Genomic DNA, 26,519 nt, shown 5'->3' with positions numbered 1-26,519 from the left:
CTCTTTTAACGTCATGTGATCTGTGTTGTGGTTTGTGAGCAGCTCATTTTCCTCCTCTTATTTCTGCAAGACTTCCTGTCCATCGCATGAACGAGACGAGCCACTCTCAACTTGCGTTTCCTGAATGTATACGGTCTGAGCAACATGCGAGCTCTCTTGGTTCACATGGCTAGATGTACGACGGCAGGCCAGATCCCCAGCGCTGAATGAGCCAGTGATGGACTGAGGATTAGTTTTTCCCAACAAAAACTAAATAATGAAAATCAAATGAAATATCTTCAAGCCTAACTTTGAGCTTATTTTCAGGATGACAGCGAAGAATGATCGAAGGTTTCTCCCACTTCCCATTTTCTCTTCTTTTAGCTCAGTTTTTCCACTAAGCAGCACTTCCCGAATGCTTCTTAATAATAAGTAAGGGTAAAAGGCAACCCAGCTAAATGTGTTGGTTAATCATTAGGCCATGACGAATGCTCTTCTTCGAGCAAAAGGCTGCATTTCCATTTTACAGCCCAGTGGATCTGCTGTACAACATGCAGAGCAGAGGCACCAAGGCCCTCCTCCCAGCAACTTTTCAAATGAGGAAGTTCAACGCAGAGCTGAGAGCAGCTTCCTTTTACAGCCTGAAGAAGCGCAGGGTGATGAAGAGGTAGAACGGGCCGTGCAAACATGAGAATAGCCAAGCAGACAAGCTGAGATCGACAACGGTTGGGAGGATTTGTTTTTTTTCCTGATCTTTGACAACAGATGCAACACACTTGAGCTCAGGCTCGTGGGGTTTTCAAACAGGATGCCAAGCCACCAGCCTTGGTACCATAACAATATAACGCGATCCAAAGCTGAGGATCTACTCTCCAAAGCAGCCAGAGATGGAAGCTTCCTTATCCGGGACAGCGAGTCCGTACAGGGAGCGTACGCCCTCTGCGTTTTGTAAGTTACTTTCATTTAATCGTTTGTGCATGGAACTGGAAGTTGATATAAATACACTCTCCTGATAAAGTCAGGGTTAGGGTTACTTTTTGAGCTGTTGGTCCTGTGTGACAAAACGCGATCATGGCTGTTGGGCCGTTTGTCTTGTGATTGCATCATTGAAGCTACAAGATTATACATTAAAGTTCCCCTGCTGTTTCACGTCACATCTTTTGCTCTCACACACACACACACACACACACACACACACACACACACACACACACACACACACACACACCACAACATAAAACTAGTTCCTCTTTATCGGCGTTCTGTCCTGCCATGCAACGCCACCCGCTGCCCTCTGCAGCACCGTTTTCACGTTTAAGGTTCCAGCTCAAAATGCCGCCGCAGCCGCTCCGAATGCATCTCCATGCTCTGACATCTTTTGTTTTTTAATCCATTATGTTGTACCCGTTGTATTCCAGTGACAGATATTTGCATTTTATCCCTGACCACAGATACCAGAACTGTGTGTACACGTACAGAATCCTGCCGAATGAGGACAAGAAGCTCTCCGTGCAGGTGGGTGGACCGTTTGAAACGAGCCGCGAGTATTTTGGACGCGAGCTTGCGTGGGTGTTTTGAAACAGATGTTGGTGTTTCTGTGTCGCCAAAGACCAAGGCCCGCCGCTCAGATTCACCCAGGTGTGACGTTCAGTGTGTGTAACTTCATTTGGGTCTCAATCTAATACTGATGATAAAAGGGGGAAATCTCAAACAGGGGTAGTTTTTACGTGCGTGTAAGACCCCTAGAAGATGAAGCTAATAATTTCAGCGTTTCCTCTTTTTTGACCTCACACAAGAAAAATAAGACTAGACTTATGTTGGCCAGACTCCTGTCTAAACCAATCCCTAACAGACCCCTGCCTCTGCCAAACATCTGGGAAGGTGCCGGATCTCCAGGATTTTGGTGACCTCGCATCAGCTCGAACTGAGACGTTTGACTGGATCCATATTTGATCTGTGGCTCTCTAACGTCTCTGCGGTAACACTGGAGTAAACTTGGTTTATCTTTACTTCCAATGGGCCTAGAATGGGCAGCTGTGAAGGAGTCCCGCTGTTGTCAGCCTGATTAGCAGAGTCAGTGAGGTGCTGCAAGGCTGGTGACCGGTGAGGCACTCTGGAGTCAGACGTACAAATGTCTGAACACTAAGTTCAAACAAGATCAAAGTTTAAACATTTTGCGGTTTCAAAAGCTTTTAGATATTCTTTAATCGGTTCGACACTGTACAGTGATAATGTGAAGGTGGAGAGAGGTGAGAAGTGAATTTTTTTGGGAGTGTTAATGGATAGCAAGATCTGCTGAAAACCCCGAATAAAATACGTACAGTCCACAGCAGCTAAAAGTATTGCTATCCTCAGCAAATTTACCAGGTTAGTGTTTTGCCTTCCCTTTTTAAAAGTCTGGCCCATCCAGTGGAGATCATCCCTAAGGAGGATAGCTGTCCTGGTCTGACTGGATGTTTTCAGTCATTTCAATGCAAAGCAAATAAATGGAAATGAAATATGAAAATAAAAGGACATGGAAAGCAGAAAAGGGCGGAGCCAGTACTTTTGAATGTACCCCTCCTGTTGAAAAGAACAGGCTACCTTTCTACCACTTATTTGAAGAAGATCCTTCCTCTCCAGAGGAATCATTGGTATTGATTCTCTATTAAATGGCCAAGCTAGATCTTCTACATGGATGCTTTTGTAACCTGAAACTTAAAATAAATAGTTGGCAGAGATGGAAACTGCAGTTCAGTTCCAATGGCCTGACCAAAAGCAAATCGTACCTGAGTGTGCTAATAACAATGACTGGCTTGTTTTAAAACCTTTATAACCAAATAAGCTTTGTCATAAATCTAAATGTCAGAAAAACAAAGCGCTTTTTTGTCACATTGCAGCTGTGTATTTTATCAAGAGTTTAGATGATCGTCCAACGCACGGTTTATTTACCAGCTTCTACATCTTGTTTGATAGATGAAACCTGATTGGATAGTTAAGCATAATCAAGTTATTTTTTGTCATGTTTTTATTTTTAGCAAAACCTTTATGCACTCTCAAATTAAATTCAGTCATTTGAAAGTACAGCCTTGCATTAACTACAAGATGTAGATATTTAACTTTCTGTTTAGTTTAATTTAATAGTGAACAGCATAAAGCCAAAATCTTTTGTACATTTCCTCATTGCTGCCGTTCCCTAACATGTAACCACTCCTACATTTATTTAACAAAGGCTAAATTATTGCTGACAAATTTAAACATTCTTACATTTTAACCAGGCTTTTTGCATTCCCTTTCCTTGCTTAGTTAAAAGGGCGTCGTTTACTCTGTGACCTTTTCTCAAAACCAGGCTTTGCTGTGCCAAAGTCTGCTATTAAGTAATTTATTAAACTTGACAGTGTTTCCAAAAGGAAAAAAAAAGGAGTGACCCAAATGCTGTTCCATTGCTGAGAATTGGCTTTTTTCCGTTCAGTGGAGAAATGTGGGAGCTTACAGGGGCAGAGGCGTTTGTTTAACAAGGAGAAGCAACCCGCCCTTTATGTCCCTGTTAGGGTTGTCACGATACTAACATTTAAAACGTGATATCAATACCCAGGAAAATATTCGATACTCCATACCATTTTCAATACCATGGGGATAAAAACAAATGACAAATAATTAAAGGCATAAAAAATATTCCAGTAATATTAAAAACGTACCTTTTTCAATCTCAACATTCGGTTACATTTTTCAATAAAATTTTATTTATATAGCACCAGTTCACAACACGTTATCTCAAGGCACTTTACATGGAACGTGTAATAAATGCTAAACAAATAACCCAAATGTAACCCATGCCTAGTAGCATGCTAGCCAGAGCTAATCACACAACATTATCGTAGACCATTGGTAGTAGCACTAACGTCAGTAATATCTTTAATATATCTTTAATGTATTTAATTAAATTATGAATGTAACTTTAATTTATTAACCCGTTGGAATTCATCATGAAGACCAGGATGTCAGTCCTTGAGATGTTTGGCCAAGTTTGTTGTGCTGCTTGACTTCGTTGCCACCGGTTTAAAGCCTGTTTGCTTACAGGCTTGCCAAGATCTTTGGGTTTTCCTTCTTTGTTTGACTCGTATGCTAAAATACTTATTATCGATACCATGCCAAGTTAGTATTGTATCTGGATACAGTATTTTAGTATCGATACCTTTAGACAACCCTAATCCTGGCTGAACCGGAGGCACCAAATCAGACGCCAGCATTGCTGCTGTGCAGTCTTTCCAAGGCCCATGTAAACCGGTTCAGCAACTTTACCACAAACGCATTTTTCTGCATCTACAGTGACATGATGTGTGAAAATTATTTTGGAGGAACAAAAGAAACAGTATTATGCTTTATTTTTTCTCGTTTTGAAACCACCTAGATCTTGTACGTCAAGCATTTCTGCCATCTGAAGAAGGTTTCTACTTCTAAAGCCACCAGCTGCAGGAGCTGAAAGGTTGCCACAGTTTAGATTTAATTCTAAACTTTTGAAACAAAATTTAGATGACCTGGGAAATAACGGCGTAAACATCACCAAAAGGCTGCAAATGCATTCAAGTGTTAACATAAATGTAAACATTAAAACACTGACACAATACATATACAAAGTGTATGTTGCAACATTATGGGAATTAATATGTAAAGATTGTGATATATAATAAAAACAAATGTATGACATCAAGTTGTGGCATCACTTCTGCATTGCCCTGCAAATTCATATCTTAATTCATTTCTCTTGAGCTTTTCCACATACTTACATCACAGACTAAAACTTCATTGGGTTTGGCTGAGATTTTGTCTCGCGGCCAACACAATGTAGTGCACAAATATGGGAATTTGGAGAAAAAAAAACAGGGGTTCATAGTTTTAAAAAGGTTTTACAAATAAATATGTCAAAGGTGTGTGACGCATTTGTGTGCAGCCTCTGTGAGTTAATACTTTGTCGAACCGCAGCATGATGCTCCTACCACCGTGTTTCTATGGGGAGGTGATGTGCAGTTTTAGGTTTCCTCTACACAAAGCAGCTTGCAAATTTAGCCTTATCTGATGTTTTCTGCGTCCCCTACATGACTTGTGGCAAACTGCAGCAATAATTCTTCCTTCTTTCCTTTTTCTGTTTGTTTTTTTTGCCACGCTTTCATAAAAAGGTCAGATTTGCTCGACTAACAGTTCTCCTGTCAGCCATTTCTTCCATCTCTGCAGCTTCTCCATGGTTCTCTGGCTAAGGCCTTCCTTGTCTACACCTCAGTATACTGTAGGTGCCTCGGTTGGCTTGTGGCTGTGCCATGCTCTTTATTTTTATTTTTTTTTATTTATTTTGTGCCATGCTCTTTATATTGTCAGATGATAGAGGGCTCGGTGAGGTTTTCAGAGCTTGGGATTTTAGCCTTTTCCACACCTTTCTCTGTGTCTTGGTCTTTTTGTTTTTTAACAAACCTCCGAGGCTTGGATTTTATCTAGGGGCATATCAGACTAAAAGGAGGATGAAAACAAAAAGAACACGTTTTTCTCATTTTGATTGGTAAAAATTAAATAAATTAATTAAAACTACGACCCCGTGAGGGATTAAAACGTGACAGAAAATGAATGGATGGATGGATGGATGGATGGATGGATGGATGGATGGATGGATGGATGGGATTCAAAACCACAAATTACTCGCTTCCACTGAACAACTAGGCACCACTTTGTTGCGCTCTCTCTCGGACAAGCTTAATATTTTTTTGCTCGTTCGACAGTGGCTTGAATGTGACAAAATGAGGGGGAGTTAAAACCAAGCCCTTTATCCACTTTGTTCTTCTCTGCAGGCATCTGAAGGAGTTCCAATTAGGTTCTTTGCGATGCTGCCTGAGCTGGTGGAGGCGTATTACAGCCCCAACATGGGCCTGGTCACACACCTGCAGTATCCCGTCCAGAGGGAGGAGGAGGTAGAAGAAGAGCCAGGTTAAAATCTCCTTCTGTATTTCCCCATGAAAATACAAACAGGCTAGAAGCCTAAAAAAAAAAAAAAAAAAAGAAGAAGAAAAAAATCATACTCCTCTTTGTGTTTGTGTTGCAGAGCCCAACAGTCATCCACCACAGCTTCCACCTAGGAACTTCATGGCTGATGCCAAAGAAAGTGAATCCAAAACGTCCGAGCAGGCCACCAAGTCCTTATCCGACATGTACCTGATGAGGCTGCAGCACATAGACCTATCCACGTACGGTCAAAGATCAGCACTGTGCATTGGAGCTTTAGTAGCTGCAGATCAGACACATCACAACCAATGTTTCTGTTGTGTTTGCAGGTTGTCAGAAGAGCATCAAATGGCTGTCCAAGAATACTTCAGGACCTCCATCTTCCTGGATGCCGAACAGGCGCAAAACGGCAACCCCAACCTCCCTGGCCTCAAGAAACTCATCACGGCTGTTTGCAAAAATCTAAACAGGTGCATGTTCCATCAAAGATGTCAGATTCCTTTATATATCATTTAGTACAGATCTCATCTGATCATGCTGTGCTCTTTTTCTAAACCAGTGAAATATCTCGAATCCTGCCCGCCCTTGAGCTCTTTCACAGAACGCTGGATCAGCAACTCTCCCCGGGGATTGGGCCTAAACAAGTCGGTGGTCGTGTTCATCCTTAGCAACATTACTCACACACACCCCCCAAGAAACTATCTCATCCTATCTCATTCTGCGTTACCTCATGTGCTTCCAGATTCTTGCAGATTCAGGCCAGTCTGTGTCCTACAGGTTGGAGCAACTCACCAAACTGCTCTACTCTATAGAGGAGAAGGTACAAGCCCCACATGTACTAATCTTGTTTCGTGAGATACCAGCCGATGACGTCTGTTACGGAGGAAAAAGCACTTCTTCTTTCTTTTTCAGGCTAAAAGTTCTGTTTTCGATGCCGTCGGCTATGACGGAGGCCACCGGAAATCTCTCATACCAATTGTTTCATTTGAGGTGCTTCCCTTAATTTGTTCTAAAGTTATACTTGAGGAAATGTGAAAACATGTCTGCGGGTCTCTGGTTTTATTTGATCAGATTCTTTCTTGACTGGCAGGTCAAACAGGAGTCTCTCGGCATTTCAACAAAGATGGTTCTGAAGGTGGATGTTGAAAGTGGGAAACTCTATTTTAAGAAGTCCAAAGATGGGCCAGAAGATAAATACTATGTTCACAATAAAAGTAAGAATTCTTTTATTTTTTATTTTACTTCAGAGAATACTTTCTTGATGGGTGAGGTTCTAACATTTTGGTGGATCAGGCCACAAAGAATGAATGAACTGATGTGAGTTTGGCCAAGGGTCCCAAGAACACTTCTGACATTGGTTCAACTTTTATATCGCTTCTCTGATCCATAGTCCGGGTGATTCAGCTGATTAGGGACAAAAGTAGTTTCACTATTTTATAACGTCAGTATTTTTGGTAACAGATTTGCTTAATTTGCAGACAGACTGTGGTGCGAGGCAAATTCTTTGCTTAGCTCAGTTTAGTTTTTTCATGAGTTAATGTGATCCCTGGTAACTGACTATGCACATAAGTGTCAGAAGCTCAAAGATAAACAAACGTCGATGTTGGATAAAAAGAAAATGTTAAAAATAAAATTTGTCATTTTATTTTTATCGCACAGAAATGTTTAGCTTTTTAAGTGGGGTTGTGCCGCATACTCACTGGCAGGTTTTATCTTATCAGAATCAAAATCGCGTTGCTTCATGCAACAAAGAATTTGACTTTGGATCCACTTTGCTCTTAAAGGGGACATTTCATACAAAATCTACTTTTTTAGCCCTTAAATGCGTTTTGTTATGTACTTGGAGCTTCTTGGAGTGCAGAATACTTGAATTGAGTCTGTCCATGAGCTTTATAGGTAGCTTTATATACATTTGGGTCATATTTTTCAAACAGTTTTCTCTATTCCCTTTTAAGTTTTTTTGAACAATACGTCACAGTATTTGCTGCTGAACTGCTAAACAAGGTCATGGACTTCTGGCTAACCAGTTTAGCGAATTCGCCATTTTCAACTCTTGCTGCGATTTCATAGTCCAAGCTGAAGGAGGCCAAAGCTACAAGTAGATGAGTCAAAATGTTCGGTTTTTCATTACACCGTCCTCCACCAGACTACAAAGATGGCCGAACAGGGTGAAACGGAATGCTCTGCGACCTGGAGGAGGGGGGCGGGGGGTGTAAATGCCTCCTTTAGATTTAAAGAGACAGCAGCAAAAGGAGTTGCTCTTAGACACACGGGTGAAAAGGGGCTGCAGGGCAACAATAGCAAGAAATTCAGACCAAACCATTGCTGTTCCACTTTACATAGACCACAACTGAATGATCTCATTGTGAAAAGGAAGGTATTAAAAAGCATGATATGTCCCCTTTATTGAAAATATTTTACTACAATACCAAAAAAAAAAAAAAAACTAAATAGAAATATTTTTTATACAAAAATAAACAAATACATTTTCTACAAAAAAAAAAAAAGTTTGGTGAAAATAATCATAGTTTCGATCTGGGTACTTTGACTCTTAAGTGTTTATCAGATTAACAGTCTGGGGAAGAAACCGTCTCTGTGGTGGCTGGTTTTAGCGACCAGCGGTCTACAGCGCCGAGCTGAAGGTAAAATAACAGTTTGTGCAGTAAACACTAAACAGTCTCTGTGCTAGACAGCAGTCAGAGAGGAAGATCAAGAATCTAGAGTCTTTATTGTCATTATGAGACCATAAAGAATTTGAACAGAAACTCCCAGCATAATACACAGACAAAATACATAAAACACCCTTAGAAGAAGCATGTGTACATAGAAATGTAGATAATATAACATGAAATATGTAAATAAATGCAGCTAGTGCAAGTCCAGTCTATGAAATAGGCTGATGGTCTGTTTGGTTGTCAGCAGGTGTGTGTATATTTTCCTGTGTGTGTGAATGTGAGAGCGTGTGGCTGGAGGGGGGAGGATGCATGTGTCAGAGTTCTGCAGGGGGATGGAAAGTGTTTGGCTACAAAAAGGGGGGGGGTTGCTTTCACAGCTCTGGGAAAGAAGCTCTGTTTGTGCTACATTTAATGTTCCTGTGCAGTTTTCCTGATGGAAGCACTAGAAACAGCATATTGCCCAGGTGGATGGGATCTGTAGCAATATATCTGGTCAGATCTGGTAGACCGCATTCCACAATCCACTTTGCAGTCCTCACTACCTGGGCTAAGTCCTTCCTCTCCTGTGCTGTGCAGCTCCCATATGGTGAGACAGAATGCTTTCAATTGTGGCCCAGTAGAAGTTTGCAAGCAGCCGAGAAGAGAGTCCAGTCCACCTCAGATTCACGACGCAATCTCTTTGTTTTTTGGCAGTCGCTGTGTGCCCACATTTATGCACTGGAATTACCAAGCAGATTGCACTAAAAACGTGCACATGCAAACTGGACCATCAAAGTCCAGCAGTTAGGAACAAGTTGTAGTTATTCTTTCTGCTGAAAAGTGAACAAAAAAAAGAAAAAAACTGCACAAATGTTCTAGTTATTTATTGTTTTAATTAGTAGAAACTGTAGAGTGTCCTCAAGACTTTAAAAACAATAAAATCTCATCAGTTGCTGCAGGTTGTAATAAAATTAGTGGAGTGATTCCTCCCTTTATCTGATAAATTATTAATCAGATAAGTCAAACAGTGAAATATTCCACTGTACTAACTTGTAATGATAGGTAAATAACAAAATGTTTGTGCATGGTCAATAATGGTCTCTGTTGCAGGGTGTCGGATGTGCATTTACCGGCTACCTCCTCCATAAACCCACCCATTTCCCCAACCTAAAAACAACAAAAACCCAGAAACAGTGAATGAAAGGGACAACTTGATTTTAAACAGAGCTTACAGAGTTTAAATTGATTAGAGAAGTCATTAGCAAAAATAAGAACAAATAATAAAGGACATCACTAAACAAGTTTTATCAAACCTGGCCATTTTTGTCCCTATTGTATATCCTGTCCCATAATGCCCACTAGCTTTCACCAGAAGGTACTTTTTCCTCAATATATTTAAGAATGAGAAGTTTTGTCTATGTCCTGCAATAGACTGGCGACTTGTCCAGGATGTACCCCGCCTCGCGCCCATTGACAGCTGGAGATAGGCACCAGCATCCCTCACAACCCCACAAGCGATAGACGTGTTAGAAAACGGATGGATGGAAGTTTTGTCCATACTTAACGTAAAGATGTGTGGATCTTTCACAAATTACAAGCAAATGACCTCTTTTGAATGTAGGCAAACTGTGTAGAGAGAGTTACTGTTTACTCTGTAGAGCTATTCTAAAAGCTGGCCAGGCTTTGCATATCGAGTCAGAATTAGAAGGTCATGCAAAACTGGTTTGCACGCTTTAAGTACCAACTTCTTTGTTAATTTGCCCAAGCATGTTGGAAGAAGCAGGTGGCAGTTCTCATGTGGGAGTCAACGGAAGCACAACTCAGAGGCACATTTTTTGAGATCTTCGACAACTCAAACTCAAATCTTTCCGAGCTGTTTGGAACAGAAAATATCAACATTATATCCAATCCTGTCAAGCAAAAAAATCACTAATGTCTGTTCAGTTCATTTATCATATCATCTGGTCATTTTTTTACCATCACTGTATAATACTCTACCAAACCTGCATCTGTTATACACCTCGCCCTTAGAAGGGATGCTAGTTCTTACTTTTGCTTAAAGTTTACATCTGGTCTGTTTTAGATCTCTATACTTCCTTAGGTTTAAGAAAGATTATAACTCCATGTCGGTTCGTGGTCTTCTGAGGCTGGAGTTTCAGCGGGAATGATTATGAAGCGGGACCATGTGGAAACACCAACACGTTTATTTGTTGACAGCAGCAGTCATCTTTACAACCAACAACCAACAACTAACCTGGTTCAAAGACACAATCACCGCCTTAAATACCCTCAGCTGATTAAGGGCCAAACCATTCTGCACCAGACAATTTACTGCTGATTTTAACTATAACATACAATATTTATCAAATCAAATACACGTACACACATTCACACCTATTTTTATAAATATTTAAAAATTTAGACCCACACCTAAAAAACCCATAAAACAAATGTGCAAAAGTTCCCCCTGTTTTCCATGGTCTCTCCCGGAACCTCTAAATGGTGTCTGGACCCCTGGGGAAGTATTTGTCCAAACACCCTGGAGAGGACACAGAAAAACACGTAAGTCACCAAATCCTAACACTTCGTTTATATTCACACTTCCCACAGATTTTATACCACCATTTGCTTAAGTTTCTGAACAGTAGACCTTAGCTCTAAATAACAATTCTTCTCTCCACAGACATCCACCCCATTTCCTAATGAGGAGCAGCTGTGCAGAGCCTGAAACGAAAGGCTACATGCTAATTATTAAAATATCCATAAAAATATTCAATAAATAGTTAAAACTTCTTGTGTGCAAATGGTTATTGGTGTGCAAAGTAATGCTCAAAGTGCTGTGTTAAACAAAGGGCTAATTAGGGTGCAAGTTTAAAGTGCAAAAGTATTCTTAAAGTGCAATACTGGTTACTTTAATAAAAACCAGTAATGAAGACCTCTTCATTACACTCCAGCAGAAAAAAAAAAAAACACGATGCTCATCTATCTAATCTACTGGTGATGCGCCACATAACCAGGGGACTCTTTACCCTTTTAACTTGACTAGTTAAATTGATCCTGATATGTCATTTTGGCTGAATTCCAGTCGCATTAATCTAAGATCCATATAGTGAACATGCAAAAGACCATAAAGGGATGAAAAGCGATGAAGAGTATAAACACGTAATCTATATGGGTTAAAACACCACAATTCACCTTGTGGTATTTTTCATTGATATGCATTCGTTAAGTCCAATCATGTGTGAAGCAACAGGACTGTCCAGTACAGCAGGAGGTCATTGGTAGAACTCATATGCACACCTTCCTTTTTCCTTCTTTGGCAGCCTCACGACAATCTCATAGTGACTCTAAATAACAGAAAACCTAGGTGTTTAACCCACAGCATAAAAGGAGTCCCAATCAACAAGAAAAATCTGGGAAAACTTGGGTCTATAGCACAACTAAGTGTCAGAACAAGTCTTTAATGCTGTGATCAATATAAGGAGATGCATGCTATTATACACACGTTCAGCAAGCACTACCATCAGTTTTTTCTTCAGTTTTTCCAAATACCCTGAATTCTGATAACCATGCCTTACACACCAGATGTCGTTCCTGTTAGCTTTGGGCATATTGCACTGAGACAATATATTATATCTGCTCTGACAACACGTTAGAATTGTCAGATCCCTCAAAGGCCTTTATCTCAAAGTACATGTGTGCTTTGTTACATTTCAGATTCATTTATTTAGAAGACAGAGTGCATATTAATGGACCTATACAAGGTATTTAATATTAGATATGGCAGATTTCAGCCCAGGGCTAGCTTCCATCTGCTCGTCCCTCAGCAAGTTGATGTTGCTGCTGATCCTGTGTGACAAAACATGATCACGCTGCTGTGCCGTTTGTCTAGTGATTGCGTCACTGAAGCTACAAGATTATACATTAAAGTTCCCCTGATGTTTCATGTCGCATCTCTTGCTCTCACACACACACACATGTTGGTATGTGCGTCGCTGTATGGACCTTCCATTGACTTCCATTCATTTTCTGTTGCTTTCTATGCTCTAACCCTGAACCTAAGGTCACAGGTACAGGCCTAACCTTAACCTAAACTCAATTCACACCTTAGCCCTAAACCTAAGCATTGCCAATTGTCCATACGTTGGTCTACAGTCACCTTTTGGTCCCCAATAGAAATACAAGTATGCACACACACACACACACACACACACACACACACACACACACACACACACACACAAATTGTATTTCATGTCATTATTCAGTGGAGCTGATACTAAATTGTTTAAAACTTTGTCAATCAAACAGGCACATTTGAGGTTTTCGCAATTTATCTGCTTATATTTATGTAAAACTTTGATGTGTGTGTTTAATGCACTCTTTTATGAGTTGGCCAGTTGTTTGAATCGTTTGTGTTCTTCAGTCCTGCAGTTGGTCAAATCGCAGAAAATGCATGCTAAACTGGTCATCGTGGTGGAGACTGAGAAAGAGAAGATTCTGCGTAAGGAGTTTGTGTTCGACGACACAAAGGTAATCACATCCGAGCACATTCTGCTGCTTTTCTGTGAGAAAACTGCAAAAGGGCAGCCGTCCCATTTAGTTATCTCAGTTTTGGGCAGTTTACAATTATTGTTATTATTTTTTACCTTTGTCCTGATTGGTTAAGAAAAGAGAAGGCTTCTGTCAGCTGCTGCAGCAGATGAAGACAAAGCACTCCGAAAAGCCTGAGCCAGACATGATCACAGTGTTTGTGGGCACCTGGAATATGGGTAAAAGAAAATCCTCCACACGTAGTCGATTCAGATTATGGTGGGTGTCTGAACCGCTAATGTGAACACTGATTTCCAAACTCTCAGGAAATGCTGGTCCTCCCTCCAACATCGACTCTTGGTTTCACTGTAAGGGCCTGGGGAAGACCCGCGACGACACCGCCGACCATATTCCACACGACGTGTATGTCATCGGGACCCAGGAGGACCCCTTGAGTGACAGAGAGTGGTCCGACACGCTGAAAAATGTCCTGAGGAAAATCACAAACATCAGCTTCAAGCAGGTGAGCATCTGGGACAAGATGACCGTTACAGCACCTTGGAAAAGTATTCACACCGCTTTCTCACCTTTTATCACATCATAACCACAAACTTTAGCGCATTTTAATGGGGCCTTGTGTGATAGAGCACAAAATGACAACAAAAAGAAATCACAAAGAAGCGCGTGCCGTCCCCATTTACTCTGATACACCTAAATGAAATCCATAACAATTCATTTTCTTCCAAAGTTAAATTATATGAAAACTGCTTCCAGTATAAAAGCAGCTGCCTCAGAGGTTAAATAGAGAAATATGTGAGCAAACAGCATCATGAAGACCAGGACCACAGCAGACAGATGGGTCAGACAGGTCAGGGGGGAAAGCTGTGGAAGAGTTTGAAGCAGAGATAAGATATGGCCGTCCACCTTAACTGATAACCTGGACAGGGAGAGCATTAATCAGAGAAGGAATAATGGTAACTCTCTGGTAAGACTCTGCAGTCTGCTACAATCTGTAGAGCAGCAGAGGATGCTCTGATCAGATTCATACAGGGCAAAGAATTCACTTTTTAACCTATATGTAAAACGTTTAAAGGAACACTAACAGCAAGCATGAGCCTAAACATACCATCCCCACTGTGAACCACGGTGGTGGCAAGATAATGATGTGGGGATACTTTTATTCAGCAGGAGAAGAGAAGCAAGTTAGAGTTGATGAGAAGTCAGATGGAGATAGAAATCCTCTTGGAAAGACTTGAAAACAGGGTGGCAGAGGCCCATCTTCCAGCAGGACGACAACCCTAAACATAATTCTACAGGAGACTGTGTTCATCTGTCGCAATAATCCCTATAGAATACAGAAACAAATTATCAAAAGGTTTGAAAGCTATAAATACTTTTGCAATGTGCCGGAGGCATCTACTGCAAATTTCTGGTGAAAAGCAGCAGCAGCAGCAGCAGCTCATGTCCCTGCATCCAAACACTCGTGCAGGTGGCGATTCACACACTGTGGAGCATTCGGATCATCGTCCTGGCCAAGCCAGAGCATGAAAACAGGATCTCCCATGTGTTTTCAGACAGCGTGAAGACGGGGATTGCCAACACTTTGGGTAAGCAGTTCCACTTCTCCACGAGGCTCCGGTCGCCTCGTCACAGAGTTTCACATGAAGACAGCGCAGACTGTAACGTTTGGCTTGTTTACAGGGAACAAGGGAGCGGTGGGAGTGTCGTTCATGTTCAACGGCACATCCTTCGGCTTTGTCAACAGTCACCTGACCTCTGGAAGTGAGAAAAAGATCAGGTGAGAGTTCTCACAAGGCGTTTGATGGTGACATTTTAGATGGACGTGCCTAAAGCTGCAACATCAATACCATACATGCATGCACTTAGAATACCAACCCAACAGGGTCAGTGTTATTGCCAGAATATAAAGATTGCTTTTTTTTTTGTTTACAACATATACAGCTACTGAAGCAGGGAAGAAACTAAAACACTAGTTTTTAAAGAAATGTTACACATCTCTTTTTTTTCAACGTCCTCAAAGATTTCTGAGTCTTTTAAATGAACAGGACGTGAGGCCCCTGTGACGTGTCACAGTGGAAATATCTGAAAAAGTAATGAAATCTCAAAGCTGAGCACCGACTTTCCTTTGCCGTGTCTGCAGGCGGAATCAAAACTACACCAATATCCTGCGATTTTTGAATCTGGGCGACAAAAAGCTCAACCCCTTCGACATCACGCATCGCTTCACGCACCTCCTCTGGCTGGGAGATCTGAACTACCGGGTTGAACTTCCATCTTCAGTAAGTTTCTGTGGCTGAGTCCCACGACTCCTTGGCAAACAGCTGTCATAATCCCTGGAGATGATGTGTAGAAAGCCTCAAGATGCATCCACCTTTTATTGCAATAGCGCGATCTCACGTGGGCTGCATGGCTCGGTTGCTTTGCGACAAGAAGGTCATGGGTTCAAATCCCGGCCTGCGGTCTTGCTGTGTGAAGTTTGCATGTTCTCTCCTGGTTTCCTCTGCAGCTTCCTCCCAAAGTCCAAAAACATGACTGCTATGTTAATTGGCCTCTCTATTTGCCCTTAGGGGCGAGTCTGTGTATGCACGGTTGTTCTGTGTGTCTGAGTTGCCCTGTGATGGACTGGTGACCCATCTACGGTCCCAGGTCCCCCTCTGACGCTCTCTTCTCTAGAGCTCAGCCTGCAGGGGTTCTGCGGGGTTTAGGTTTGAGAGCTGAGATGGTCTAGGAGGAAGGTTGTTAGTAGTGAATCATACTGCTGGAAACCCCTAGTAATAACCAATTTTCAGGGGCTTGTCCAAGTCCCGTGGATTTTAGCTCTAGCCCTGCTGGTATTTCAAAGAGTTTTTTGAAAAGCTCAGTCTTTGTGTAATCTGACCATAGTGCATGGTTAAAGTTAAAGCACCTATAAACTTTTGCAAACCCTACATGTTTACATTTGAGATGGTTGACCACAAAAGGCTGTCTCACCCACCAAAATGCAGTTAGCATGCAGACGACAGCTAATGGTTGTTATAAAAGCATGGTTACTCCAAAATAGCGCTGTTTGCTACAGTAGTCCAACAATGAGTTCCTCACCATCCTGCTCACTGTGAGCGGTGACCAGGATACATACTGGTCCTTATCGAGCATGGTGGCCAGCAGCTAGGTCATTTTTAGATCCCAGTGAAAGAGGAAGTCGTGGATTACTAGTTAGAAAAAAACACAGATTACTATAAAAATGCTTTGGTTTCATCTGATTGAAGGGGAATGTTAGGGGCAGCACTAACTCTGATTCCAATTACTTTGCCAAAACAACTATTATGATCAATGTATATTCAGACTGTTGTCGTATCTTAAACAGAAATATTAATAAATGTAGGCCAATCTGAAATAGTCATAAGTGTTCTTCTAATATTGAATATATGTTGTTTTATGAACTAATCCGCTCCGATGAGTCAGGATACCGCCATAGAAGCAGAACATGATGCGTCCAGGAGTTTCTGCTACCAGGATGTTGGCGTTGCATGCTACAGGTTTTACAGAGGAAGTTGTGGACTAAACTCTCTTCCTGCACACACTCATCTATCTCGACGCGCGGCTCTCTGGGGTATCTGGAGATCGGCTGAGCCCCTCAGAATCTGGCCTGTGTGGGTTTCTCTGAAGGTCCAGTCGTAGTTCACACGATGGACGTCTGACAGAAAATGAGCAAAAAAAAAGTCTCAAAGTAGACTCCATGCGAATGCCAGGATTCAGATCATGTGAATCAAACATCATGTTGTTCCGATGACAGGTACGATGACACTTTGCTGACATTTGGTTGTAATGAACCAACTTGTTTCAGTTCTTAATTTTTATTTATTAGCATGTAACAAAATCCCCATTGAGAGCTTTTTGGTTCTTAAAATGACTTTAATGCAAGCTCAGATGAATAGTGTCTTATTACATTGTGTCATTAGGCATTTGAGAAGCTTACTTCTGGAGAGTACAGTTCTGTGAAAAAGACTTCATCATGACTCGCTGGCTTATTGAAGCACTTTCAGCAGCAACAATGACATATTTATGACCTGATCAGTCTCTCCAGATTGCCAGACACTTGCTGCAGTTCTCTGACAAGTGTTGCACAGCTAAAACTCGCTATATATGCCTTTATATCCCTGATCTCTGGGAAGCTAAGTCACTATCTTACATTGCAGCAGATGACCAGATTATGTGTTTGACCCCATGTGATCAGAGCTTAACCAAAAGAACATAAACAAACATTACCTTCTTAAAGCAACAGCACATGCAAATCTTATATTCCTTAACCTGCACTGGCTTTGCATTACATGCTTATTTACAGTGACGTCCAGAGTTGTTTACACGACAGGCTGTGGACAGTTGAGGAATGTATCAAGAAGCTTCCAGTTTGATCACATTGGTTTTCATAGGAGCACAAAGCTTACTCAGTGACTGCAAGATGCCGAGGTCAGGTTGCTCTGAAACGAGCCCAAATGATCAGCCCTCCACCACCGGGCTTCCCGCCTGGCATAAGGTGTTTGTGCTGTTTTGCTGTTGTTAAGCATGATGGCGCGGATGATGTTTAAAGGTTTTTACTTTTTTCTTCTGCCTAAATAAATTATCCTCAAAGCGATGATGGCGCTCGCTAAGAACTGTTTTTGTCCGAATCTAAGCCAATTACTGTATTCTTGTGAGATAACATGCGCTTTGTTCTGAAAGCCCCACTAAAAAAGTTAAACTTTGCTCATTGCACTGCCTTGAACATCAGTACATTGCAGCACATTGCATTAAATGAGGCCTTTGAGATTGATATTTTGAGCTAGCATGTTTTTGCAGTTTCCCAGAGAGCTGGACTCGAGATGAACTTGTGTGATTGTCAACTTCCTTGAACATTTAATGTTCAGAATAATCTCGCTCAGATGCAAACAGTTTGTTTTTCACTCTTCCCATTGGTAGGTAGCATGATTTGATGCTCCAAGGCCAATGCTGCAGTTTGGTTTTGATTGATGGTAACAAACTAGATTTGGTTGTCAGGATATCCATATATACTGTCTTAATTCTTATGAATGCAGTAAAGACGGTCTTGGTTTTTACGTAATGCACCTGCATTGGGCCTTAATTTGTAACCGTCTGTTGGATGTGTCATTTTTGGGCTGCTGGTGTCCATCTCCAACATTCATCGTGCAGGAGGAGGGTGCATCTCAGACAGGTCACCAGTCCATCACATAATACAATGTGCACCCACACACACACACACACACCTGAGCGCAAGTTAGAGAGACCAATTGACCAAACATGTCGGATGGGGAAGGTGAAGTATCTGGAGAGAACCAACGCATTCACAGGGAGAACATGCAAACTCCACGCAGAAATTGCTCCGGCCGAGATTCAACTCTAGGACTTTCCTGCTGCAAAGTGGCAGTGCTACTTTAGGTTTGGACTTTGGCTAGATCAATGCAATGCATAAATGTTGATCCAAGCCCTAATGTTAGATCTAAAGCCCTTCATTGTAACAGTGGCTGTAAGTTTAGGGTCTCCAGTCTTTTCCAACCTTGCGTTTTCAGGGCCGGGCAAAGAGTTGCTTACATTTTTATTTGAATAGCAATTCCATAATCCTGCATCCTTTTATTTCTAAGTCACAATTATGTACACAACTTTGTGTTGGTCATCACATGGCTTTAATACAAAATAAGTTGCAGTTTGACAAAATAATGAAAAGTTGATAAGTGGCCTGAATACCATTTCCAGGCAATGTAGTTCTGAGACCTGGCAGGGTCCAGATACTTTTGTTGTGTTGTCAAGATTTGTGACTGGAATACCAATGAGTGTGCAGTTATGGTCTGTCTGAACTCTCAGCTACAAACGCTTTTAAGTCGTGAACAGTCACTGCACGGCTTCCCTTCACAGGAAGCTGAGAACATTGTGACAAAGATCAAACAGCAGCAATACCAGGAACTCCTCAGTAAAGACCAGCTCAGCATAGAGAAGAATGAGGGAAAGGTCTTCCTACATTTCGGTGAGTGATGGAGAGCACAAACCCAGCACAGACATGCAACAGCTATATACCAGCGCTGCAAGAGTAAATCTGATCTTCATGTTGATTGCAGAGGAGGAGGAAATCACATTTCCACCCACGTATCGCTTTGAGAGAGATACACGAGAGAAGTATGCCTACACAAAGGCCAAAGCCACCGGGGTAAGAAGATGTTAAGCTTGCTGTCCTGAATTGCTCCTGTCCTCCACTGTAAACACAACAGCACCCTGTAACACAGACACAGCTCAGTTCACTTGTTTTAAAATCTCCTGGTCAAAAGGTTAAACGGGCTCATGATTTCTGCAATGAGTCTGAACTTGCAGGAGTTTTACCCGTGTGGCCACAGGAAATCTCTTGTCTGTACTTATGTATATCAGACATGAGAACAGAATAGCATATCATTTTTTACTATGTTGCATTTTTTCCCTGTAGGAACCATGATTCGTTAACTGTGCAAAATTACATTTGCAGACAAAATACAATTTGCCATCCTGGTGTGATCGTGTCCTGCGAAAGTCTTATCCTCTGGTTCATGTTGTGTGCCAAGCATATGGTGAGTATTTCTGTTATTTATTTTTTTTCTTCCCAGTATATTTTATTGAATTTTCTACTTTAGGACACAATAAATTTACAAGCAACAAATTAACTAACTTAACATTGTAGACATGTACTAGTATTTCTGTTATATTATCCAATGACACAGCTCTGCTTGTGAAAAGAAAATAACAGTTACCTCCAAATGACTGTTTTCTTAACTAGATCAGTGGTTCTGAAACCTTTCATTATAAGTATTACCACCTCAGTAAATACCAAATTTTCCAAATGCCACTGAATGGATACAATTTTAGAGCAGTGATAAAACGGGGTATGAGCTTCTTCTGCTTCTTGTAATTGATCATAAACTCGAAAACAAAAGTAGGAAAATAAATATCCATTGGCACTGCATGCTCGGCTGAAGGGCGCATCTTAATTATATGTTTCAGCTTTTTCTCACAAGTCAAAATGTCCATGTTCCAAGCTAGAAATGTGTACAGAAAGGTCTCCTGAAAGCAGAATTCGAATTGGAAACTTTGGAGGTTTTTCACGAACCTTGACCAAAAAGTCCAACATAAACATAAAAGACTGACATGATTTGGGCCATTTGTTTGTGTTTTGATGGCTGATTGATCCTTCCCATTTCCATGCTCCTCTCAGCCACCTCTCAGTTAACTAAATTAGCTTCACCTGCTGCTGTCCAGTTATTATCCAGTCATTACACCTGGGAGTCTAGCTACTGATACCTGCCTCACATAACCACTCCCTGCCAGAAGGTCGCACCTCTCTGCCTGCATGAGTTGTTCCTCAGAGGTCTGCCTGTCGATCACCTGTCGGTCCTGTGTTCCTGTGCTCACTCTGCCCTCATTAGACCAGCTTTATTTTCCTTCATGGATCCAGTGCTGGCTCGTCTTTCCTTTTGGACATTCATTCTGGTCACCTGTCCCTGGTCAGCCTGTCTCAGCCCTCATCTGTCAAACAACCATCTTACAATAAACCTTTTGAAAGCAACATCTGGTCCGGCTGGAATATCGGGTTTTGTGGCTGAGCTCCACATTACAAAAGACAACATAAAAGAGAACATAAAAGTCTTTGACTGCAGTAGTAAAAGCTCTCGTTTTCACTTCTGACAATTTGTGAGCTATTAAATGTTCCACACACTTCGCTATTGTATTTAATAAACATGCTGGTACATTTTTCTTGAAAGTTTAAAAAGCAGAGAACTATTTAAAAAGCAAGTTAGCTTGCATTGCTAATAGCAGTGAAGCATTTCTTTTAGCAAATTTGACTAGTTTTCTGACTTGTAACCAAAGCATGGTTAAATTAAGTTGGGAGGAACATTGATCTCAGATCTCTTTATGCTTAAAATTACATTGTATTTACCTTGGAAAACATGAATACCAACATTTCTTGTGAGTACCACTAAAGGTGGGCCAAATACTACAAGTTTCATATTGCTTTTATGCATTTTTTTTTTAAACAAAAGCCGGCTGAAAGATCTAGTGCAGCAGAAAACCCTATACAAAGTGATTTGAGTGCTGGAATCCTTATTAATTGGCTTTGTAGAATTCCTTGCTTGCCTTGGTTAAAACCAGTGCCCATGATTCAGCAATAACAGAGAGAGAGCAAAAGAATGGCATTGATGGAGAATTGCAAGGCCAAAACCATTGCTGACCAAAAACAGCAAAAAGGTCTTAGTAACATTTGTCAAATATATATATATATATATATATATATATATATATATATATATATATATATATATATATATATATATATATATATATATATATATATATATATATCTTAGTGATATCTTGGTGTGAGATGGATGTGAGTTTGGAGAGACTTTGCTTCTTCAGAACCTGGATGACTTTCTGTAATTAATAGAATCATGAGTTCTGCTTCCTATCAGAAAATCCTGAAGGAGAAAGTCCAGTCATGTGTTTGTGACCTTGAGATCAGTGACTCTTGGGCTAGGCCTGGAGCTTCAATGCAACTATTGTGTGTGAATAAAGGTTATGATTAAATGACTGCTTTTTGTAGTTACTTCGGTTTTGCTTTTCTTATGTGTGAAGCTTAGTTAGATGATCTGAAACATCTATGTGTCACAAATAAGCAAAAACAAAGTAAATCTGTGGTTATTTTTATACCACTGTGTAAAAGTCTAAACTTCTCGATCTAAGTAGGACAGTGAAAGTGAAATATTCTAAAACCAGCCGGCACAGTCTTGCATTTTTTGCATTTGCGTGGGGATGTTCTCAAAACAAGCTCAGTCAGGTCATCTTTCTGGTTAGAAGATTATGCGCCTTGGTTAGAACAGGTGCAGTGTAAAACCACAGGTTTTATTTGAAGTGTTGCTTTCCTTTTGTCTGCCACTTTCAGTTCACCTTGTGCTGGTCTCTGGTGCTGAATTCAAGGAAACCTTCAAAAATCGTCACATTTCCTAAACTCAATGGTCTTTATTCATCAAACAGATAAGAGAATGAATCGTGAAAGCCCCTGCTGCTCCTGCATATTATCATTACTCAAAACAAATGTCTTACATTAAAAAGCCTAGCGGTCCCACCAGTTAACTTTGTGTTGGTCTTCAAACGCACCTGAACAGGTGCAACACCTCTCATAGCCTTTAAACATTTTCACATTTTCTCATGTTACAACAGACTCCAATGTGTTTTATTAAAATGTCACAAACCGACACAATTTGCATAATTTTTTTTTTCACATGCAAATATCTGAAAAGGGAGTCCAGTATTTGTATTCAGCCCCTTTTCTGCAGAAACCTCTAAATAAAGTCTCATGCATCCAATTCCACTCGACAATCAACTTTATTTGTAGGCAGAGTCTGCAGGTGTGTACTAAACCCTGCATGGAACTTTTTTTTGCCTACACGCCAAACGCCCAGTGTGGCACAAAACATGCACTGCACCTGGTCCTGAAATCACTATCACCACCCCGAGGCCTGGTGACTGTAACAGAGTGCCGGGGGAATAATATTCCTTAGCAGGAAACAGCAAATCTGGAAGAAAACCTGTCAGAAGACAAAAGACTTGAGGTCAGGGAGGAGGTTCACCTGTAGCAGGAACACATCCTTAAATATCCAGCTACTGCTGGAATGGAATGGCTTAGTTTAAAGCATATTCATGTACTAGAACGGCCTAGTCAAAGTTCCGACTGAAATACAACTGAAAATGTGTGGCAAGACTGGAAAATTTATGTCCACGTGTGCTCAGCATCAAATCTGACAAGTTGATGTGGTGGAAACAGGACCCAAAAAACTTGCAGCTCTAATTGCAATGGCTCGTGTTTCTACAAAATATTCACTCTGGGGGATTAAATACAAATGCACATTTTTTGCTTAGCAAAATTAAGTATAGAAAAGTATGTATCATTTTTCTTTTCACGTCCACAAAATGTAATCTCCTGGTTTGTGGTTGCATCTTTATTCTTTCACCCCACCAGTCTGTTTGTGGCGTTTAGTTTTATGTCTCTAGTTCCTGTCCGCACTCTGACTGCATGGCAACCGTCGCGTCACCATATTCTTTCCCAACATCTGATGAGAACCCTCATCTGGCCTCTCATGCTTGCAGGATGCACTAACGACATCATGACCAGTGACCACTCGCCTGTCTTTGCTTCGTTTGAGGTCGGAGTTGCATCACAGTTCGTGTCCAAGCAAGGTAGGAGAAACGGTTGACCCAAAGCAAGCAAAGAATGCCATGTACTGCAGTCTGACGCCTTGCTCCTGTTTGGACCTTTCAGATCTCAACAGCGCTCCTCAGGGTGGAATCCAGATCATGAACTGCGTGGCCATCCTGCTGACAAAATCAAAGACCAGGTTCTTTATCGAGTTCCACTCTAGCTGCCTGGAGAGTATGTTTTGTCTTTCTCGCCGCACGCATGTGAATGCTTTCTCTTGTCCAATGATCTGAAGCTATGAGAAACATGTGCCATACAGAAACTGTGAAGACTTCAGAAGGAGAGAACACGGAACAATGCGACCGTTCCATAAAAGTCTGGTTTGGCAATAAAGTTGAGGTATGTTGAAGCCGCTTTGTATGATTAAAGCCCAAACAGATCTGGCGTTAATTGCCTCGCTCCTGTTTTTTTCCAAGCTCACGCCGATCATTTCTGACCCCGAGTACCTCTTGGATCAGCACATCCTGATCTGCGTGAAATCCACAGACTGTGACGAGTCGTACGGTGAGGAGCGTTGATGGCTTTCGTGTCGTTTTTCGTTGAGCGGGGGGGCGGCGCTTACAATCGGCTGATGTCCTTCCTACAGGAGAGGGATGTGTTGCGCTGCGAGCTGCCCAGTTCTGCTACAGGGACTTTCAGATCACGCTGACCCACCATGGGGAGAAGACGGGCACGCTGACCGGTGGCATCCAGTTACGCACCTCCGAGTTCAAGCCCACTGAGAAGTTATATGGTAAGGCTGGAAAACCCGCCCAGGTACTCCTCGTTAAACTCCTTCCCAGGTCCTGAAATTAACTCTCCCTTTTTCTGCTCCATTTTCAGATTTCATTAAAATTGAAAGAGACGATGCCGCTCCTTCAAAAGGCAAAGGCGGTGACAAGTAAGGTTTTTTTTTTTTTTTTTTTTCCACACAGCTGCGCCTCAAAATGCATCTTTAAGATGACTCCAGGACTTATTGTGTTGTCTTCTCGTTAACAGGTCCTCTGTAGCACAGGCACATGATATTTCTAACCCTAGTTACATGGGAGTTTCATTCAAAAGTGGGGGTGCGACAGATAGGGGCTGGAGTTACAGCATGGCCCCTAAGAATCTTCCTGGTGGTGCACAAGGGGGTAGAGAATCCAAGAAGCCCAGTTATGATCTGAGCGTACGGAGTCCCACTGCAATGAATTATGCCGCGTAAGTGCCTGATGATTGTCAACACTCCTTCCGATGGGTCCTCTTAAAAAGGACAACTGAAACATCCTATAGCATCTGCAGGGCTGCTGAAAGGTTTACATCCACTCATACATTTTGGGCTTTTAATGATGCCACTTGAGATATTTCTAAATACGCCACAATAAAATATTCAAGTGTATTTAGATTAAATGAAATGTGAAACTGAGTAAGGTGACCCGAAAGTGTACATATTGCATATGGATAATTGTACCTAAAAGTCCACTATCCACTGGGACAGGTGGTGGTCAACTACTGACAACTGCAGCTTGTCCCTTAGAAGTCCCGGCTGGATGGAATTAAAGGCACTGGTGAAATGAGCCTCACAGTGATCCAGTATTCTCCTGGTGGGTCAGAGCTCGGTGCAGCACATAGATGATGGCATCATCCAACCCGATGCCAAGCTGGGAAGGGATCTCCAATTAACCCATAATGATGGGTGGGATGGCAAGTCTGTACCCTCTAGCCTGGTTGTGACCAGCATGGGTCCCACATCTCCTCCTCCTCAGCTCATGGAGTATTGGTTTGGAAAGCCTCTCAACAAAGCTAGCGAGAGCTGACAGCTGATCTCGGGTATGACCAGTGGGAGCACAAATGCAACAAAAAAAAGAGAACAAAAACAAAGTTGATCCGCTCTATAATGTGTACAACAAGGCAGAAAAACAGGAACACACCACACTTGTAAAAAAATAGATTTAGAAAGGAAAGTTAGGAAACAATGTGAGCTGCTGAAAACAGGCTTCCAGCTCGCATTGGGCCAAAAGTATAATCCAGAGGTATGCATCATTAAAAGCCCTAAATGAATGTGGCATTCATGTCGATGTAAAGTGGATGTGTCCCTTTAGCTAGCACTTTTTACTGAGCAAAAAGGTTAAGATCCGGACTAATTGAATCTTGTCGTCTAGGAGCGAGGATGAAAAGCTGTCAGAAATGTTGGACAACCCGCTGTATGGGTCGATGGTGAAATCACACGGCCAGGCCAAAGACCAAGGTCACCCACAGCCGGACATTCTAACACCGACACCAGATGGAGACTGTGATCGCCCTCCGTTGCCCATGCCACGTAATCGCTCCTTCACCTCTTCTGAGAACAGAGCCCAGCCTCAACTCCCCATCAGCCTGTACCCCCCCGGACACAAGAAACCGGTGGTTCCCTCTCGCTCAGATGGAGGGTTGGTACAAACCCGGCCTCCTTTGCCGAGTAAGTCGCGCCCAGAACCCCAGGCACCCAAACCCAGAGATTACAGAGACACCTCTGAGTTTCCAGGCAAACAGAGAGTTCCGACAAGACCCGGTCCGCTACTGCCCAACAAAGACAGTAAGGCACATCGCAGATTTACAGCCAAATTTTAAGAAACACACAGTTTGACACTTTTTTTTTTTTTTTTTATTTCAGCGCATCCAGAATTTCCCAAGACGGGCCGCCCGGTGAACTGAGATAAAGCTGCAAATTCTGCACTGGCGGACCAGCTTCCTGTCCTTCAACCGGTTCTTTTCATCACTTTGCATCACAGAGTAGCCAACCCTTTTTCTGCAGTATCAAAAATACCCATTTCCCCTTTTAAGGTTGCAGAGTTAGAACTAAGTTCTCTTCCCAGTCTTATGCTAAGCTAAGTTGACTGAATAATGGCTGTGGCTTCAAATGTAATAGATCACATTTCTGGACCTGAACTGGTAATAGCCAACCAAGGTGTCAAACTACTTACATAAAACCCCACTGTGTCTTTTAATTGGATCTTAGAAATGAAACATTAAATCTATAGCCATGTTTTCATTAGTGTAGAGTTTTCATTTTTTCATTACAAAGCTGGTCATTTTCCTGCTAAGTCCGCCATGCTGCACAGCTACGTTTGTACAGTGGTCCTTGATGGTCTGAGCAAACATGGGTTCAAGAGAGGGAAATT

At 41.7% G+C, this 26,519-nt stretch overlaps 1 protein-coding gene across 2 annotated transcripts; it reads left to right on the top strand.

Annotated features, from left to right (window-relative positions):
* Positions 1-526: 526 nt before the first annotated feature.
* inpp5d (inositol polyphosphate-5-phosphatase D) lies at positions 527-26,519 on the top strand. Of its 2 annotated transcripts, none has more exons than XM_012861167.3 (27): positions 527-927; positions 1,431-1,494; positions 5,796-5,931; positions 6,047-6,188; positions 6,276-6,416; positions 6,506-6,590; positions 6,689-6,766; positions 6,859-6,936; positions 7,037-7,160; positions 13,027-13,133; positions 13,270-13,372; positions 13,460-13,656; positions 14,623-14,740; positions 14,835-14,931; positions 15,295-15,433; positions 19,041-19,149; positions 19,241-19,329; positions 19,639-19,720; positions 23,292-23,381; positions 23,464-23,574; positions 23,660-23,739; positions 23,817-23,904; positions 23,987-24,133; positions 24,223-24,280; positions 24,379-24,579; positions 25,521-25,933; positions 26,012-26,519. In XM_012861167.3, the coding sequence occupies exons 1-27, from the start codon at positions 788-790 to the stop codon at positions 26,050-26,052; spliced, it is 3,258 nt and encodes a 1,085-aa protein (XP_012716621.2). In that variant the 5' UTR covers positions 527-787; the 3' UTR covers positions 26,053-26,519. The 2 variants fall into 2 exon arrangements, with proteins under 2 accessions (XP_012716621.2, XP_021171433.2); XM_021315758.2 differs by having other exon boundaries at positions 6,689-6,781.

Source organism: Fundulus heteroclitus, chromosome 9, assembly GCF_011125445.2.
Source record: "Fundulus heteroclitus isolate FHET01 chromosome 9, MU-UCD_Fhet_4.1, whole genome shotgun sequence".
Classification (NCBI taxonomy): Eukaryota; Metazoa; Chordata; class Actinopteri; order Cyprinodontiformes; family Fundulidae; genus Fundulus; species Fundulus heteroclitus.
Note: the sequence above shows the minus strand (reverse complement) of the source record. Positions and strands in the feature narration are given on the sequence as shown.

What these genes read in the sequence shown, in the direction of transcription:
- inpp5d (XM_021315758.2), top strand. Translation starts at nt 788, where the DNA reads ATGCCAAGCCACCAGCCTTGGTACCATAACAATATAACGCGATCCAAA. An exon ending in CAGCACATAGACCTATCCAC is followed by an intron (nt 6,189 to 6,275) that starts GTACGGTCAAAG and finishes TTGTGTTTGCAG; the next exon opens with GTTGTCAGAAGAGCATCAAA. An exon ending in GTTTGCAAAAATCTAAACAG is followed by an intron (nt 6,417 to 6,505) that starts GTGCATGTTCCA and finishes TTTCTAAACCAG; the next exon opens with TGAAATATCTCGAATCCTGC.